Source organism: Diadema antillarum, unplaced genomic scaffold, assembly GCF_040938485.1.
Source record: "Diadema antillarum isolate AM-2024a unplaced genomic scaffold, OU_Dant_1.0 scf00000076, whole genome shotgun sequence".
NCBI classification, from domain to species: Eukaryota; Metazoa; Echinodermata; class Echinoidea; order Diadematoida; family Diadematidae; genus Diadema; species Diadema antillarum.
Window position 1 is genome coordinate 1,934,987 of NW_027270965.1, and position 18,120 is coordinate 1,953,106.

Consider the following 18,120-nt stretch of genomic DNA (forward strand, 5'->3'; position numbering starts at 1 on the left):
GAGAAAACAAATATTGATATAAAAATGTCTCCGTCAAAAATGTGTGTCAACGGCTTGTATTTCTTTCCAAACTATCAAGCATGCTGTTCATATTACATGTACAAAAGAATGACGAAGCCATGGCGTATGAGTTTTCGGCAAGACATATGAAGACAGGTATATATGAATATATATATATATATATATATATATATATATATATATAATACAAATATATATAATAACATAAATGAGAGTGAAGTCTGCTCTGTTACAGGTGGTCAAAGTATAGGGCTATGAGATATCTCTGAGAGACGGTGATCATAATCACAATTATTATAACATTCAGCAGTGCAGTGTTAACTGTTGAAAGTACGATTATGATTCTGATGTGAGGAAAGTTCAACCCGGTGCCCTGCTATGACGTCATCGCAAAGCTATATCAGGCTCGAACTATGAGTGGTGAGTATACGCCGATCTCTCCCAAAACCATTCGCGTGCAGCCGTCAGTTCTAGCAGAGCGGGCGAGCAACTGACTGTTCGTGTCACTAGCTCGGCAGTCCGCAGATAGAAGAGGTAGCACACGAGCGACGAACGTTCATCAACACAACGCTCCCGGGAACTCCCGTGGCTATGTTTGTGGTTTGCTCTGGATCTTCGAGGCAAGAGAGTGGATAATATTGCGAGTACAAAGCTTGGATTGCTCTACTCAAGATGTATTTTGAAGGCAGCGTGCTCTTATTGCTTGTAATCTGTTCGGCCAGTGTCAACTCACAGCAACAAAATGGATTTAACAGAGAACTCCCGCAGTTCAATAAGGAGCCTTTCAACTTTACTGCGTTCGTTGGTGAGACGGCCCGCCTCACGTGCTCTGTGTCCCACCTCGCGGGCAACCAGGCTGTGGCGTGGATGAAGCTGAATCCAACATCATCTTTCCTCACCAGCGGGACGCAGTCGTTCTCTTCGGAGCCAGGCAAGCTGTCAGTCGTGGGGGAGCACAACGAGGGCAACCTCCAGTTCGATCTCCTTATCAACAACATCACAGAGAATGATGCAGGCGAGTACATATGTACCGTCGTCGAGTTTGGCGAGCTCAACTATCGGCGATGGCGCCGCTCACAAACGGCCACCGTGACAGTGATTAAACCAACCCCTAAACCCACGTTAAAGTGCATCGCAGACCCTCACGCTAGTCACCTCCACTCCGGCGTCCACCTGCGGCTTGGATGCAAGCTGGATGGTGCCGGCCCACGAGATACCAGGATCAGCATGAACTGGACTAGGAACGAGAATATGGTGGTGTCGCGGACGCGCTTTGATGGCATCCAGTTTGGAGCTGGGAAGCCTTCTCCCGATTTGCTTCACGTGTTTAAAGTGACAACTCGAGATCAAGGCGATGTGTACACCTGTTCAGTGGAGTATGACCATCACAATGGTACGAGATGGATCACCGTCCAGGACCAATGTCATCTCAAGCCATTGCATGTGAAGCCATACTCTAACCTAATCCTATCGAGACGTGCAATAGCGGCTGTTGATGTAGGCCAGGAAGTCCGATTTGTCTGCCCAACAAGGACGCCAAAGGCAGCTGATCCAGGACTTCGGGCCTTCACCTGGAATATCGTCCCTACCATTTCACCTTCGCGGTTTCGCCTGTCGCACCATGGAGATGAGCTTATCATACATCGAATTCTGCCGGAGGACCACGGTCTGAAGGTCTCCTGTTTCATCCCGCCGATGACTGCAGGAACTTCCAAACGAGAACTTTACCTCCGAGTGCGACACCCTGATTCAGACCTCTTGTGGGAGCCGAAAATCCCCGAAGTTGTACCCTTTGGCCCTGTTTCTCTGGTTGGTTCTTCAACGTCGTCGACGGCGAATAATTCCAGAGCGTCATCCAATCAATCTACCACAAATTCTCCAGCGACTGAAACTCCCATCCAAGGGTTAAATGATAGTCTCACGGTGAATTCAGGGGTGCCGAGAGCGTATCCAATGTACAGCGCCGGAAACACGGAATTCCTCTTGACTCCGGACACCAACCAAACCCAGACTAACGAAACCAATGAACCTGTTGCCAGGGTTGGAAACCTCACCATCAACTTCCAGCTGATTCCGTCATCACTCGTCACAGAACCGAGTAATATTTTGTCTCCAATCTCCTCCTCATCGTCAGTTTCATCTTCGTCATCTTCGTCGTCCTCCGTATATTCGAGATCACATTTTGAAGGCGGTACTGGTGATACCGACGGCACTGCTGGTGACACGGATGTCGTGATGGAGGGCGGAGATCCTTTCGTAGATAGTCCAAGTTACCACGATTATCACTACGACATTGACCTCATCGGACAAAACATCAACCGAACCGCCATTGCCCCGAGTGATCTTTCTTCATCGGATTTCATATTCATCTTCGTTATGATCGCCGAGGTCATTCTCACAGTGCTCCTCGTCGTCTTGCTCCTCGTCACCGGTCCGGTTTGCTTCGCCTCGAAACGAAACAAGGATCAGGATGACACCAATGATACGGATGTCGAAAAAGCTGCCCCGCCTATGCCATTGGTTATCGCACCTAAGAAGGAGGCTTCGAACGCCTCCCACGGAAGCGAAGTCGCGATCGTGCCAAAGGACGCTGATATGATGACGAGCGATAAGGGTAACAGTGCACCGAGGTTGACGAAGAAGGAGGTACCAACCGTGGATATTACGTTGTCGTTCGAGATGAAAGGGCAGCGGAGGGAAGATCGTGTGGAGAAAAGAAGTGTACCCACTGTCTCGGAATCAGTAAAGGACGAGCAAGAAAGCGATACCAGTACGGTCGAGTTCACGACGTTCGGATATCCGAGGAGTGAAAACTCTTCGGAAGCCTAATGTGCAACGTCGTGATTCCTGACAATCAGATGAAAACCATTACACGCCAGAAAGTGAAAGTCGCATGAAAGAATGCTGTAATTATTAAAGGCGATGTTAGAGGTATCCTTCCCGGTTTTCCTTGCATTTACCCCTGCCCTTCAGAAGGATAACATTTGAACGTGATCTTGCTAGTGGTGTGACATTGAGTTGATTGTTTTGGAATGAAAGTCTTCAGTTCGTCAGTCATCACTCATTTGTTCATTTTGTTTTGATTTGTTGCGTTTATTTTGTTTTTTCTTCTTGGTTACTCAACGATCATTGACATCAAATTTATTACCAATAATCACCAAGAATGTAGAAATCCAAGGAACTGTGTAAAAACCATGTAAAACGAAAAGTAACAACAAAACTAATAGGAAATACTTTGCCTTTCTTTTCTGCACCCCCCCCCCTTTCTCACTGTTTTCCTCTTTAATAGATTAGGGAAGACAGTATGTACAAAACTCGTACATAACGGCTTTGTATCGTGATAGGGCTTTTTGTGTTTTAAGGGTCAGTTCTCACAGAAAATCCCATAGCGCTGTACGCATTGTCTAAAGTCCCTGGTACAGAATGGCAAAGGCTTCGTATTTTGCCAACCGTTGCAAACAATTTCGTATTTTGAGAGTTGATATCTCTTCATTACTCAAGAGTTTGGAGACTTTGTCATGTTCTGTGTTTTGCATTTCGTGATACAGCATGTATTACAAAATGTCTTCATTGTGGTCTTGAGAAGGGGGCCCCTTAAACAAGGAAGACTTAACTCCTCCTTTGAAGTAAAATTACTCTTAAGAAGCGCTTTCCACCTCATTCACACTTCAACTCGGCAATAGGGTAATCGAGGCCATATCCATTTTGATCGCACATCGATGTGATTTTGATGTGTAGTTCTCCAAGAATTATTCTATTTTTTCCAATGCGTTAAAAGCCACTTGCTGCAAAATTAAACTCTTCTAAATTCGCCATTAAGTATGACTGTACGGGGACAGAGTCCAGCAACCCAACCAAGTCAGGCATGACTGTATATAAAGCATGCGTATTGTTAACAGCATATAGGCCTAAACATCAAAATATACAGACGTAATGGGAAACATTGCGTGGGCTATATTTGGACCCACTTTAACCGTCGTATCTACTTCATAAGCAATGATTTTGAGACAAGAATGTAACCAATATAGGGCAATTATGAACGATCATTGATGCCATCTTGTTATTAGTTCTTGTTCCATGTGGCCACGAGTATCAAGATAATTAGATTTCGTGTTTAAACACATCCAATTTGGGTAGAACAAAGAACCGATCCCCTGGGAGGACAAAACAGGAAATACTCGATTAATTGATATGATTAGTTTCATCTCAGAAAGGATGTAAATCATAACAATTCAAAACAAGTCAAGGTTAAGTTCCGTAGGTTCACTAACCACGGCAACTTCGCCCCCTCCCTCCCCGAAGAAAATATAAAACAAAAACAAAAACGGGAAAGTAGGGGGAAATAGCCTTAAACCTATTGAGGATAAGATGTTGTTATTCGTTTTCTTGAACTTCCGTCTTGTCACGTTATCAACATTCCGTTTGAAGACGTAGTGAAAATAATTTCTGCTCTACAATATAAAATCAATGTCTTCCCTAGAATTTGACACATGACAACTCCTGCAGAAAGTGTCGATATACATATCAATTTTCGTAATAGATAGATACAGCCTTTAATTCTTTGTTGAATTGACAGGGGAGAATGATAGGCTGGACAAAGTATTTTGATATGGGAATCAAGGAAAATAACAATCGACTAGAGTTGAAAGTGTCAAGTCAGCGAGGTAGCAAAAACATAACGTCAATCCGTAATGTGTTCCTTCCTCCCCAGGTGGTCATAAAGACCTCAAAAACCTGAAGGCAGAGAAGAGAACAATCTGTTTATTAGGGTATATTATGCCATTGCTCCTTTTCCACTATCCAAAGACAGACCTGCCGGTGTACGACAATTTTACAAAGATTTTTAGAAATATCATGATCATATCATATTGCCGTTGTTGTTGATGAGATTTGCGGGAACAGTCATGCAAACTCTGCTTGACCTTAGAAGGGAGTTGGTAGCTCAGCCGTCTACGAGTGCAGTGTCCGGTAGAATTAATTGCACCCAAGCAAACAGCGCCGCTCGCGATAGTTACGCAGACAGACAGGTGTTACCCCGTGTGAGTTCGCTCATCGTCACGCTGGTAGGACGTTATTACCCGATGACAATGAGTTGGTCATCTAGGTCTCACCCTTACATCCGAATTATTTCGTTGGAAAATAAAAACAAAGATATCACTCAAAGATTAGCAGCAGGTTGGTTGGCCCCTCGATATCCAAGCTACAAAAGCTTCCCGCCTTAATGAGTGAATCACCTTTTTAAGGTGGTAACAAGAGTGTCGAGTTTGATATACCAATGAAACGACACTGTCCTATTCTTTTTTCTTTTTTCTTTTTTAGTGCGACATCAGCATTACTAGGTATTACCTCTATAGGAAAATGAATATAATCATTTTTTACTAGAAGATCTAATTTAGATATCGAATTAGTTGTACTACGCATGTGATGAAAAATGAGAACCTCATTTTATTCAAATTCATGAAATTCTTCCGTCGAGATATTTTCATTGCAACTGATTGACAAATTGCCCTACATCGACGTAAGTAATAGTAGTACGCAGTACCCGCTGCATGTTATTAGGATTAGAAAGCTCGGTGGTCTAGTGGGAATGACGCCTGTCCGGAGATCAGGAGGTCGTAGGTTCGAATCCTGCTCGAGTACGTACGCCCATGATTTCTTTTATCATGGCTACTATAAAATACTGATCAATTCTGTGCTTATTTACGTCGATATTGCAACTGATTTGTCAATCAGTTGCAACCCACTTTTAGTTGTGGAAACGACGATTTGTTTCGAGAAGAAGTGGTTAGAGTTTGATCTGAATGTTGTATTTGGAGAACAGTACAGGTTGACGATGACGAGGCCATAGAAAGCAAAATAACACCGACGTGCGAAGGGCAGCTAGCCTGTTTCAACTCCAATATTTCTCGTCAGACTTGAACTTTATGGTTCTATATCCAGGAGACAAACTTCTCTTTAGTGGTGTGTAAACAGTAAGAGGCCAGTTCTGGAAATGTCCTATTGAGGTTAATGCGATCGCAGTAAATAGGAAAGGGGACAGTAGAGATGTTTTTATTTACAGCCTGATCCCACTTTTTGGTTGTTGGGGGCATGCACTTAGATTTTTGCCAACATTTACATGGCTGGATTTGTGATGACGAAAATATAATCCAAGCATTTTTTGGTCACAGAAATGTTTTATTAAAAAGATAAAAACGAAAACTTTTTCAGGCTACACGCTATCTCTTGTCTCCTGTCACATTGTTGTAAAAGGAATACGATTTGTTAATACTATTTTGTCAAGTATAATAAAGTATTGCTTTCTCAAGTATGCTCATAAAATGCAGTGTGAAATGGTATAGTTATCATGGTTATATAGAGTGTAGCCGTGCTAGAGTGACATATTTGTTTATTTTCTCATTTATTTTCTGTTTCTACTTGGTAAACATTACACCTAATAAAAAGTAGGTTAGTGTTCTTATCATTACATAGCAGTTAGGAAATGGCTCGAGGTTGTTGCCGCCGGGATAGCCTATATCAGACTTCGCTAATTTAGGATTTTTGTTCGTCACTGAATAATAGAAAAAAAAAGACGTGAAGTTGAATTAACCCGTCGTACACATTTATCGCACATTAAAGTTATATTTTGCCTGATAATCTTTTCATCAGAAGAGTAAAAGGTTTTAATCCCGCCTGTGCGCGATTTATGTCTGAGCTTGCTCATTCTTGATAGCACAAGGAAAGCTGAGCGTATGTCTCTCATTTTTACGTGAGATAAGAGTCGTTATCAGCGAACATGCAAATTGTAGGTTAATAGAACTCAGTTGTACCTAAATACGAACGAGGCAGCGCAGACGGTATTTCGTCGCGGGGCAGCTAGGGCGCGAAGTAAACCGCTCCATTAACGCAAATTTATTCTCCCGGATGGAATTATGACGTGATCGACATAGAAATGGGGCACAATCACCGCTGCACTGATAAAAGAGGCAAGGATTTTTCTACCCTGACATGTTCCGCTTTTGGAAACCTTCATTTGAAGGAAATCGAGACTGACAGCTCGGCCAGCGGTGATGTACAGTGGCTTATATAACATTAGGAAGCCTCTGTGTCATTGTTGGATGTGAGAAGCGTGAATCCTTTCACCTAACTAAGGTACTGATACTGTGATGGACTTTTCTCGTCACATTTCAACGACCCCCCCCCCCTTGCTAATTCAGATACAGTAAAAGATCACGTTATATCATGACTACTTTGGCTCCAATGTCGTTCTGCTGCTACTTACCTTCAGTCTTCCTTACGTTTGAATATAGTATTGGATAAATAGACTACTTTACTAACAAATTCAACTTTATCGAATTTGATGCTTGTAACAAATTTTATAATATTCATTATGAGCTGACAAAAAATTCGTGTCAGCACCAACGATATTACCGCGATGTATCATTATGTACATTTTTAACTATGTCTGATCGCGGGGGGGGGGGGGGGGTAGGTGCTGATTACGGTCTCTGTTAATGGAACGAGAGGATTTCATCACCCAATTTTCGACCAATAACGCTATTGCGACTCACGATGACAAAGCAGCTGAGCTCCACGGAGTCACGGCACCATCACCCCGCCGCGCCGCTCTCCCCACGAAAAAACAAGCGGGGTGTGGAGAGTGACAGGTGTGGAAAGGCTTCGTCAAAGCACAAAGCTAATAATAAACAGGTCAAAAATTTTCTGACCAATCTCCTATGTGACAGCGCATGGCGTACTGAGTAGTCTATACAGTCAACATGTCTCACCAAGGAGGTACTCTTTAGCGTCACCGTCTGCGAGAAAAAAATTAAGCCAAATTGGGCAAGGTAGTACAGAAGACTCGAATATCGCCAATGTGCGGAAATCCTTTATCCACCCCATGTTAAAGGAATGGTCCTGTTCCTGTTTATGTGGCGTATCAGAATGTTATTTGCTAGTATTTGCAGAACACTTGATGAAATTGTGTTGAGGAAGGATAGTATCAACATCCACGATGGTTCGTTTCACGTTACAGGGTAAAATAGATGAGAAAATTACGAATTTAGTACATAGTAAGTTGCTGCAAGAAGGCAAAATCTTTCCGACATCTATCAGGATGACCGTTACATACAGAGCGCCACCTGCCGTTTCCATTGCAATACGATACTGTCTCTGCGTTTTGCGAGCCAAATTCCAGCCACCTTCCACGCCTTCCATTCCACCAAGTACAGGCCCTCCTGACCCCTTGACCGAAACACATCTATTTTTAGGCTTTCCTATCACTCTGCGAGCTCCCCAAGGACTCTCGGCAGAATCTCTCTCCCCTTCTCCCAACTCTCGCCGTACAGGCCTACACACACCAGAAACACACACAATACCCAATGCCCAGCCACTTGCTTCATTTGGTGTACGGTGGAACACACACCGGTATCGTAACCCCATTGAACGTGTTGGGTCGCCGATGCCAGTATCCCTACCTACCTTGTTATGGAAATGATCCGAATGTCTAGCAATGTACAGCTCCATCCATTGAATACTATTGTATCCAAGGTTGTGCCATTGGGTACTAATCTTTGTGAGTCCGAAGAAAGTAATTGAATGATTATGGCACCGACTGTAGATATTTCACGTATGTCTGTACTTGAGAACCACCGGCATCAACGATTTTGTCATCTATTCGAACATGAAAGTTTGAAGACTAGACACACGTGTACTAGCTACTACACACACACAGAAAAAAGATCCTAGATGGATTTCGATTGAATTTTTGATATGTTCAAACCGCCAGCTCAGAGATATGTTTATGAATGTCTTGACACAGGCTTGATCAGCGCATGTGAGGCACTATTGAATAATCGCGACTAGCCACCCTCACAATTCCCAAAAGTAGGAAAAAAACTCGATCGGTAACTTCCGATTTTTTTTTTTTCTGTCAAGACATTTCAGAAAGTATCCAAACAGATAGACGACGCCAATATTTGAAACGCTACACCTATATTGCAGGCTGCAGCTTCACACACATGAAACGAAAGAAGTTTGCATCAAGATTTCAACCTCCAAATGAGCCAAAATACATTAGTATAGACACTACATTTTTATAGAAATTAATTGTGAAGTTACAGCCCCCCCCCCCCCCCCCAAAAAAAAAAAAATGCTGGGGTGAAATTCAGGCAATCTATCGTCCGGTCATTTATCATCATTTTTTTTTAATCAAAATTTACCGCATACGTACAGTCACTTCCCGTTACAACTGCCGAAAAAAAGCTAACGAGCAGAGATTTGTTTACGTGAATGACCCATATTACGGGCAGGTATCACGGAGTACTTCCTCGGTATCACAACGTTTTGTACGTGAAGTATTTATAGAATATAATAGAGACAATACTTGGTTTCTTATCATCAAACGATGATTATAGATTTTGTGTTAATTTACTGTTACGGAACTATTGTGGCAAAGTCTGTATTGTCAATCGCGTCATGAATAATATGACTTACCTGCTTGACAAATGGTTCATTCTGCTTTATTCTGCTTAGCGCGTGTAAACAAAATAAGTAAACACGTACCGAACGCGATGTGATGAATCATTTGAATCAAAAATATTTTAATCAGAATTATTTTAAGTAAGACCCCCTGGCAGTGACTTGATTATATATTTATGTTGTATATACTTCATGGAAACTTCTAGTTAGAATGCGATATATACTATCAATTGTCGGGTTTTTGTCACCGATGGGATCGTCTGTTTTGTTCAGTATAATTATAGTGGTCGAGATTTCACTGATTTCACTGTGCATAGCATACAAACTGACTTACCCATGCCATGGATCGAGCTACAATAGAGCTCCACCGGTGATATTGACAGAATGGAGTTATATGGTTCACAATAGGCGTTTTCACATCAGCCCGATAAAAATCCAAGCTCGAGATATTTTTTTAATTTCCCAAGTCAGAAAATAGCGCGCTATTTCGAAACATCGGGCTGATGTGAAAGCGCCTATAAATTGAGTCTTACTGAGCGTTATATTGTTATAAACAATGTATACGTTGGAGGCGATGTGATAGAACCATACACAAGTTTCGGTACGGAGGAATCAACAATGTTTTAATCAAATAATTTTTAGTAAGACCCCCTGAAAGACATTTTATTTAGGTTTATTAATTATTCTTTATGGAAATGTTGTGTTACAATTTCAAATCAATGATAGCTTTTGCTACCAATCGTATAATTCGAGGCCGAGATTTTTGTTTACGTGAATGACCCATATTACGGGCAGGTATCGTACGTAGTACCTCCTTGGTATCACAACGTATACGTGAAGTATTTATAGAATATGATAAAGACAACACTTGGTTTCTTATCATCAAACGATGATTATAGATTTTGTGTTATTTTACTGTTACGGAACTATTGTGGCAAAGTCCAAAATCTTCGAGTGATCCCTGCGGTCACTCCAAAATGAGTGAAAATGAACATGTTCACTCGAAATTCACTCTTTTTTTTGTATTCACTCCTTCGAAAGTGAATATTTTCACTCGATCTTTTTTTAAGAGAGTCATGTTTGATAATAATGTGAGTTATGCGACATACATTTCAAATTGTCAATTGAAAATCAACGACACTGCAATTACCGGTAGGCCTGTAGGACTTGAGTTTCTGAAATTCAACGTTTTTTCTTCATCATGTCTTTTCAAAGATGGAAATAAAGAAATTAATACATTGAATTGAATTAGAGAAGGAAAATATATACCATTTATTGGCTGGTTCCTTGATTTCGACTGCCAAATCGGTATGTTTAGCAACCAATGGTCATCTCTATAGGTATGTTGATATTTCAATCTCACTGCTGCTTCTGAACTGTATGAAATTCATGTCCGAAATCATGCGACAAAATAGTAATAATATACACGTTTGCATGAATGAAATCACCTTTTTTTTTAAATAGCTGTGTCTGATACACATACAGTCACTTCCCCGTTACAACTGCCGAAAAAAAAATAAGAGCGGGGATTTGTTTACGTGAATGATCCATATTACGGGTAGGTATCGTACGTATAGTATCACAACGTTTTATACGTGAAGTATTCATGGAATATAATAAAGACAACACTTGGTTTCTTATCATCAAACGATGATTATAGATTTTGTGCTAATTTACCGTTACGGAACTATTGTGGCAAAATCTGTATTGTCAATCGCGTCATGAATAATATGACTTACCTGCTTGACAAATGATTCATTCTGCTTTATTCTGCTTAGCGCGTGTAAACAAAATAAGTAAACACGTACCCAACGCGATGTGATGAATCATTGAATCAAAAATATTTTACTCAGAATTGTTTTTGGTAAGACCCCCTGGCAGTGACTTGATTACATATTTATGTTGTATTATACTTCATGGAAACTTCTAGTTAGAATGCTATATATAATATCAATAATTGTCAGGTTTTTGTCAGCGATGGGATCGTATGTTTTGTTCAGTATAATTATAGTGGCCGAAATTTCACTGATTTCACTGTGCATAGCATGCAAACTGACTTGCCCATGTTTAGTGGATCGAGCTACAATAGAGCTCCGATGTATACCTATAATACAAGTAAATTCGACAGGATCATGCTGGAACATTCAACTCCCTAGCAGTTATCATGATGTACATCTCTCAAACACCCCACAGTGAAATTCGACTGCAAAACTCGAAATATATTGACAGAATGGAGTCATGGTTCATATTACACAAATCTTACTGAGCGCTTGTTATAAACAACGTATACATTGGAGGCGATGTGATGATCCATAAAAGTTTCGGTACGGAGAAATCAACAATGTTTTAATCAAACAATTTTTAGTAAGACACCCTGAAAGACATTTTATATGATTCTATATTTAGGTTTACATTATTCTATATATGGAAATGTCGTGTTACAATTTCAAATCAATGACAGCTTTTTATGTTACCTATATACTCACGTATGAAACAAGGTGTCTTGGCTCATCTGCAGGTTGAAATCTTGGCTGTACATGGAAGGGTGCTGTTCGTTATTCCGAAGGTTCTTTATTCCGAAGGTTCGTTATTCCTAAGGTTCCTTAATCCGAAACACACAAATTCCCTATACCTAGAGGTTGGTTAATCTGAAAATGAAAAAGGGTTCGTTAATCCGAACATTTTTGTGGCGTTATTCAGAAGGTTCGCTATTCCGAAGATTTTGTTAATCCGAAAATGAAATTCGGAATAACGAACCTTCGGAATAACGAAACTTCGGACTGAAGAGCCTTCGGAATAACGAGCCTTCGGAATAACGAGCCTTCGGAATAACGAACCTTCGGAATAACGAGCTGTAACCGTATGGAAGACGATGCCGTCAAGCAAAAACTCTTGTCAATCTATCTCCACAAGCAAAATCTATAACATGCAGTGACCATCATATCACAAACTGTACAGTGTTTGACAATGTTCATACAGAGATGTGTGTACATGTGTATTTGTGGTAAATTTTGAACACCGCTTGTATTCGCGTGTCTTTTCCCATTCTTCAGAATAGAACTGGAAATTTGAGTAATTTCGAGACAGTTTTACGTATATATACACACACATATATATATATATATGTGTGTGTGTGTGTGTGTGTGTGTGTGTGTGTGTGTGACGGAAGGAAAACTTGCAGTATAGACGTTGCAGTGATGTTCAGTCTTGCCTTTATTCCCCAAGCTTTCGGCTGTTTCACCAGCCTTTTTCAAGGGCTTGATGAGACATAAACATAAAAGCAAAATAGCAACCAATTTGCATGCATTTGAACAGAAATAGAAATAGTAATAACAAGAGGCCAATATATATACAGAAATGTAATAAGAAAATTGGTCTGCTCGGCATCTTGATGATAATAAGTAAAAGAATTAGTAGAAGAAGAACGCCGTAAAAAAATAAATCATAGATCTTGAAGATCTTAAAAACGGAGCATAGCTCTCAAATACTGAAAGGCAAGGTCACACTCTTGAACTGATGAAGAGTGTGACCTTGCCTTTCAGTATTTGAGAGCTATGCTCCGTTTTTAAGATCTTCAAGATCTATGATTTATTTTTTACGGCGTTTTTCTTCTACTAATTCTTTTACTTTATATATATATACATACATATATATATATATATAATATATATATATATATATATATATATATGTATGTATATATAATAAATACTTGTATACATGTACCTACGTAAACCACACCACATAATTTTTTTTTTCAATCACAATTCTGACAGTGCTAAACAATGTATGTTGTTTGATGTGGAAAGGTAAGTAGTATAAGAAACAAGCCTTATAATAAATAATGATAAATCTGTTGATCTTATATATAATTAAATTGTAATATTAAAAAAAAATGCGTGTATTATGGTAAATAATTTTCACATAGTATAAAAATACAACGATAGGCCTACAGACTGCAGCAATTCTCTTTAAATGAAATAGCAAGACTCTTTTGGGCTATTTTGGAGGGGAAAAACTATAAAGTATCAACATGGAGACAATTCGCAAACCATAATACAGATGAGACATTGGTGTGAACTATAGATACATGTATCATTTTATAGAAATTGTATACATCACATCCAACTCATTTCGGGCATACACAGATACATAGATGTAAAAGACAGTGTACCAAAATTTTGTGTAGGAATAAGATGTCAATATATTCCTGAAAATCCGGAGATCAGGAGGTCGTAGGTTTGAATTCTTCTCGATTATGTACATCCATGATTTATTTTGTCAAAGATACTTCAAAAACACTGATCAGATTTCTAATGCTTATAAACGTCGATGTATAAAAGGCAATTTTTCAATCGGATGCAGTAAGACGAGGGCTGAAAATGTGCGGCAGCACACCTCCCCGACTATGGATTACATTCAAATCTTTTCCGACAATTCTGATGTAAAAACTGAAACAAAACATCACGGTAAGCCTAAAACTAAGGTCAGAAAGAGAGAGAGAGAGAGAGAGAGAGAGGGAGGGAGAGAGAGGGAGGGGATATCTTTCCGTTCACAGTTCCTTGCTGAAACATGAGGTCGACAAAGCTGTGAACTTGACGAACATAACGAAACAAGGTTGATCTTGTCAAGGATTACAAACTCGGTTCTAGTTTAGCTCAGTCTAGTTTTATTCACCATCATTCAAGTACAATGAAGTGCAATAAAAAGACACTAAAAAGTAATTGAATTACAAAATACATGTAAATAGATTAGAACAAAACAAGAAGTGTTGATCTTGAAGGTGAACCCTACATACATATTTTCATATGCTTTATATTCCCTGGAAGAGCATTTCAGTTGTGGTTAATCAAGTTCCCTCGATTGTTTACAATTAGTTTCTCGTCAGTGTATAAAGTTTATCTTGCAAGTGCTCTGGATCGGCATCTCGCTTTAAAATTATCCCTCTTGAAGCTAACCGAGCTAACCAGTATCCACGATTACTGCACATTATGACCTCGGACAGAACCGGAGATGGTGATATCGGACCGTACATACCAACATTTCAAGGGAAATGTAAGTACAATTACAAGACGAAGTGTCAATCACTTTTGAAAATGAATATTTCTGTGATTATTCTTATCAACTCGTATAACAGCTAATGAGGCCAATGTGGTTGCGTGATGTAATTAAAGGACTTAACTTTTTTTTTTCATCAATCACAAACACGCAGTTCGTGGTATAAAAAAAAAATCGAGGCTATTGCTAAACAAAACAGCTAACTCCTGGAATTGGTATTGCCGCTTGAAATTGTTGCCTTTGTTGTTACCGTTTTTTATACCATTGTAATGATTATCATGAATACTGTACTATTATCATCATCACAAATAATTTCATTCTCTATATAAGTTGTCATTACAAACCTCCTGAGAACCTCTGTTTTGATTGAGGAGAAAATATGTTTTGTCAAGATTATTTTGACGATGCTCATAACGCCAGAGTACGTGGAATCCGTTCCAGTTAGTGCTAATGCTATCGACAATAATTATCTGATATCATTTGGCTCCCAGCCATTAGCCTCTTCACGATTCGCGAGATATAGGCATATAGCACACATACAAAAACAAAAAACACCAATGACCAATGACCAGTAACAGGAACAACAACGATGGCGAGATATAATACTAATAATGTGAATATTATACAAAAATGAATTACACTGATAATACTGAGCAGTAGCATGTGAATTATCATTATCTTCGGTTCGACAGTGTTCTTCCCAGTCGTATTCAATATATCACCAATAATAATTCCACGTCAAGCATATCGCTGTGCTTGAAAGCGCAAATTCAACTTCTCTCTGCCATTATTTTAAAGAGGTGCGAACATTGCCTGTTTGTTAATAGCAAAATTTACATACTTACCGATGTAATAGATTATCTATAAGAAACTTACGGTCGAGCCACATATTTGCAAAGAAAATTCATACAGGGATAATTCACAGGGATAATATGAGAAAAGGAAGAGAGAAAATATACCGTCGACATAAAAAAGGAAATGTCTGAAAATCAAGCTTATCCGAGGTACTACAGATTACGAACATCTTGTGGGAATTTACCAGCAGGCCTGTACAGCGTATTGCACTACCAAAGAAATTAACCAGCATACATGTAAACATGTGTGTATACAATGTGTGAACTAATGATTGATCGTTGAGTCAATGTTTTTACTGTTTGAACGTCACTGTACAGTGTAAATTAGGCCCTACGTCCATGTGATCGGGGGATGGGCATTCAGGGTAATATCTTTGGAGTGACTGTTGCGTAATGTATACTGAGTATAATATTATTATTTTGTATCGTAATTTGTTGTTTTGTTGAATATGACAAGGGCAATAATAAACAAACATACAGCCTAAATAAACATGAAAAATAAGTGAAAACGCGCTGGCATTCATTACCCATATATACACGCCTATAGGGGGATTCACACGTATAAAAATTACTGGGTAACAAAACGAGAAATTTGTAACCCGCTAGTAAACTGAGTTCTTTGCACGAGTGGACAAAAACCCGACAAAGCGCGGTCAGCAGCGTAATGCTAAACCCAAGAAATCTTGCTGTTATTAGCGCGCTAATCTTTGTCCCGCAGATACGTGTGAACGGTCGACCACAAAAACTCGAATCTTTCATATCCCATCATTCATAGCGCACGCCACAACGGCGTGCACTCGACAATGTATGTGTCAAGAACAATGCTTGTAGTTTTATCGATTTATCGATAGGCAATTAGCGGGTTACTAGTATTTCTGTAACCTTGGAGAAAGGCTGCAAAAATAAAAACAGACAAATAAAGAAACAGACAAAAAGCCCAACAAACTCTAGTTTCCGAGCGCATAGTATACTCTACTAACCAATTAATTTGCAGAGTGTCGATTAACGGTTTCAACAAAAACAAAGAAAACAAATAAAACAAAACAAAATAAAAACTCGAGTTTCGGGGAGCTTGGTAACCCGCTATATGGTACGTACAAACGCGGCTACTAAGTAACACTCGTAGACCTTATACGTACAATTTCCTTCATAATACCCTATCAGTACAATGATACAGCATGCGCTTGTTCACCCGGATCGTTCGCATTCATTATCATGCATGTCTTGATATTGTGTTTACTATCTTTCCAGTATGTAGAATATCTACGCGCCATTAGCCGGATCCACACGTATAACAACATAGCGGGATGACGACCCAGGATGACGATTGAACTCCAAATCTCGAGATTTTTCCCCCTCTTCACGCGTTTGCATGTACCGACAATATTTACGCAGCTGCCACACAGTAGTGTGATGTTGTCATTTACCCATTATTGAGATGCTCGCTTGAATGATGGAATATAAAATCTGGAGATGAGTAAAGTATTTTCGGTCAGCCGTTTACGCGGTCACCGGGAGCAAATCAGCGCACTATTTCAGAAATCAAGTGCAAGATTTGTTGGGGGTACCGTCGCGATGCTGATCGCGCAAATTAGTGGGATTTTGTGTGCACATCTGCAAAAATCTCGAGATTACGATGGTCATGTAAATCTCGAGATTTGTATCCCGCTTTTTGGCATACGCGCGAACCCTAATAGTGGCTCTTGTGTTTGTGGGGATATAGTTGTGTGCAAAACTTAGAACAATGTACAGTACACTGTATTAAAAAATAAAAAATAAAAATACGGCCTAATAGTACACCATGATATAGTCTACTGCCGATTCCACAGCAGAGTAGATTACCAAAGGAACTGTTCACACAGTTTGAACAACCACCGTGGATACTCGCTGTGATGCCATCAACGTCGTTCCCCAAATGTTCAACTCTTTAGACAGGTGGGCAGTGGTATAGCAGCGGGCCAGATGGAATGACAGGCCTTCGGCTGGGCATGGTTTTCGCCAGGAACGTTCAGGCTGTGAAGGGGCTCAGCCGAACTTCGGAGAGGTGGAGGAAGAAACTTCTTAGGAGAAAGACAGATGGATAAAGCGACAAGCGACTTGTCTCTGGCGATACTTCGTGGCCGGGAATAGAAAATCGGCATGTCCGAACCTCTCCAATTTTTTTAGTGCTTTTGGTTTTGGTTTTGTTATTTTGTTGAACACATCTGCCTGTGTAATAAAGAACAAAACAGAAACATTTTCATATATAATTTTATCATTACCATGGTTCCATAAGTAGAGATTTTCTTCAACTAATATACGATTCAATTGCACATCCCGTAGTTTATGTACCAGAGTAAAATGATATTCACACAATGCCTTCCATTCTGACTAATAAGAAATTCGCGGAATAAAAATAAGCGTCATATAGGCCGATATAGGCCTTACGTGTTTTCACATTCTACAAAAAAAAAACCACAAAACAAAATAAAACAAAAACACAAATACACATGCACACACACACACACAATGCGAAAAAGAACAGGTCACGTTTGTTGATATATTTATTAGAATAACATTACCTTTGTTGACTGGCTTCCAATGCGCATTCCTGTCTTTTCTCGATTTGCTCCTGAGATCTATAAAACAAAATTGATACAGTGGAATTAGAGATTCATTCTTTTTTCACGCGTAAACGTATATTGAAAGAGTAACGTCGGGTCATACAACGTATGTCATTGACTACCAT

At 39.8% G+C, this 18,120-nt stretch overlaps 1 protein-coding gene across 1 annotated transcript; it reads left to right on the forward strand.

Annotated features, from left to right (window-relative positions):
* Positions 1–693: 693 nt before the first annotated feature.
* Positions 694–2,850, forward strand: LOC139717527 (uncharacterized). Its single transcript, XM_071629030.1, has one exon. The coding sequence runs from the start codon at positions 694–696 to the stop codon at positions 2,848–2,850; it is 2,157 nt and encodes a 718-aa protein (XP_071485131.1).
* The last annotated feature ends 15,270 nt before the right edge of the window (positions 2,851–18,120 follow it).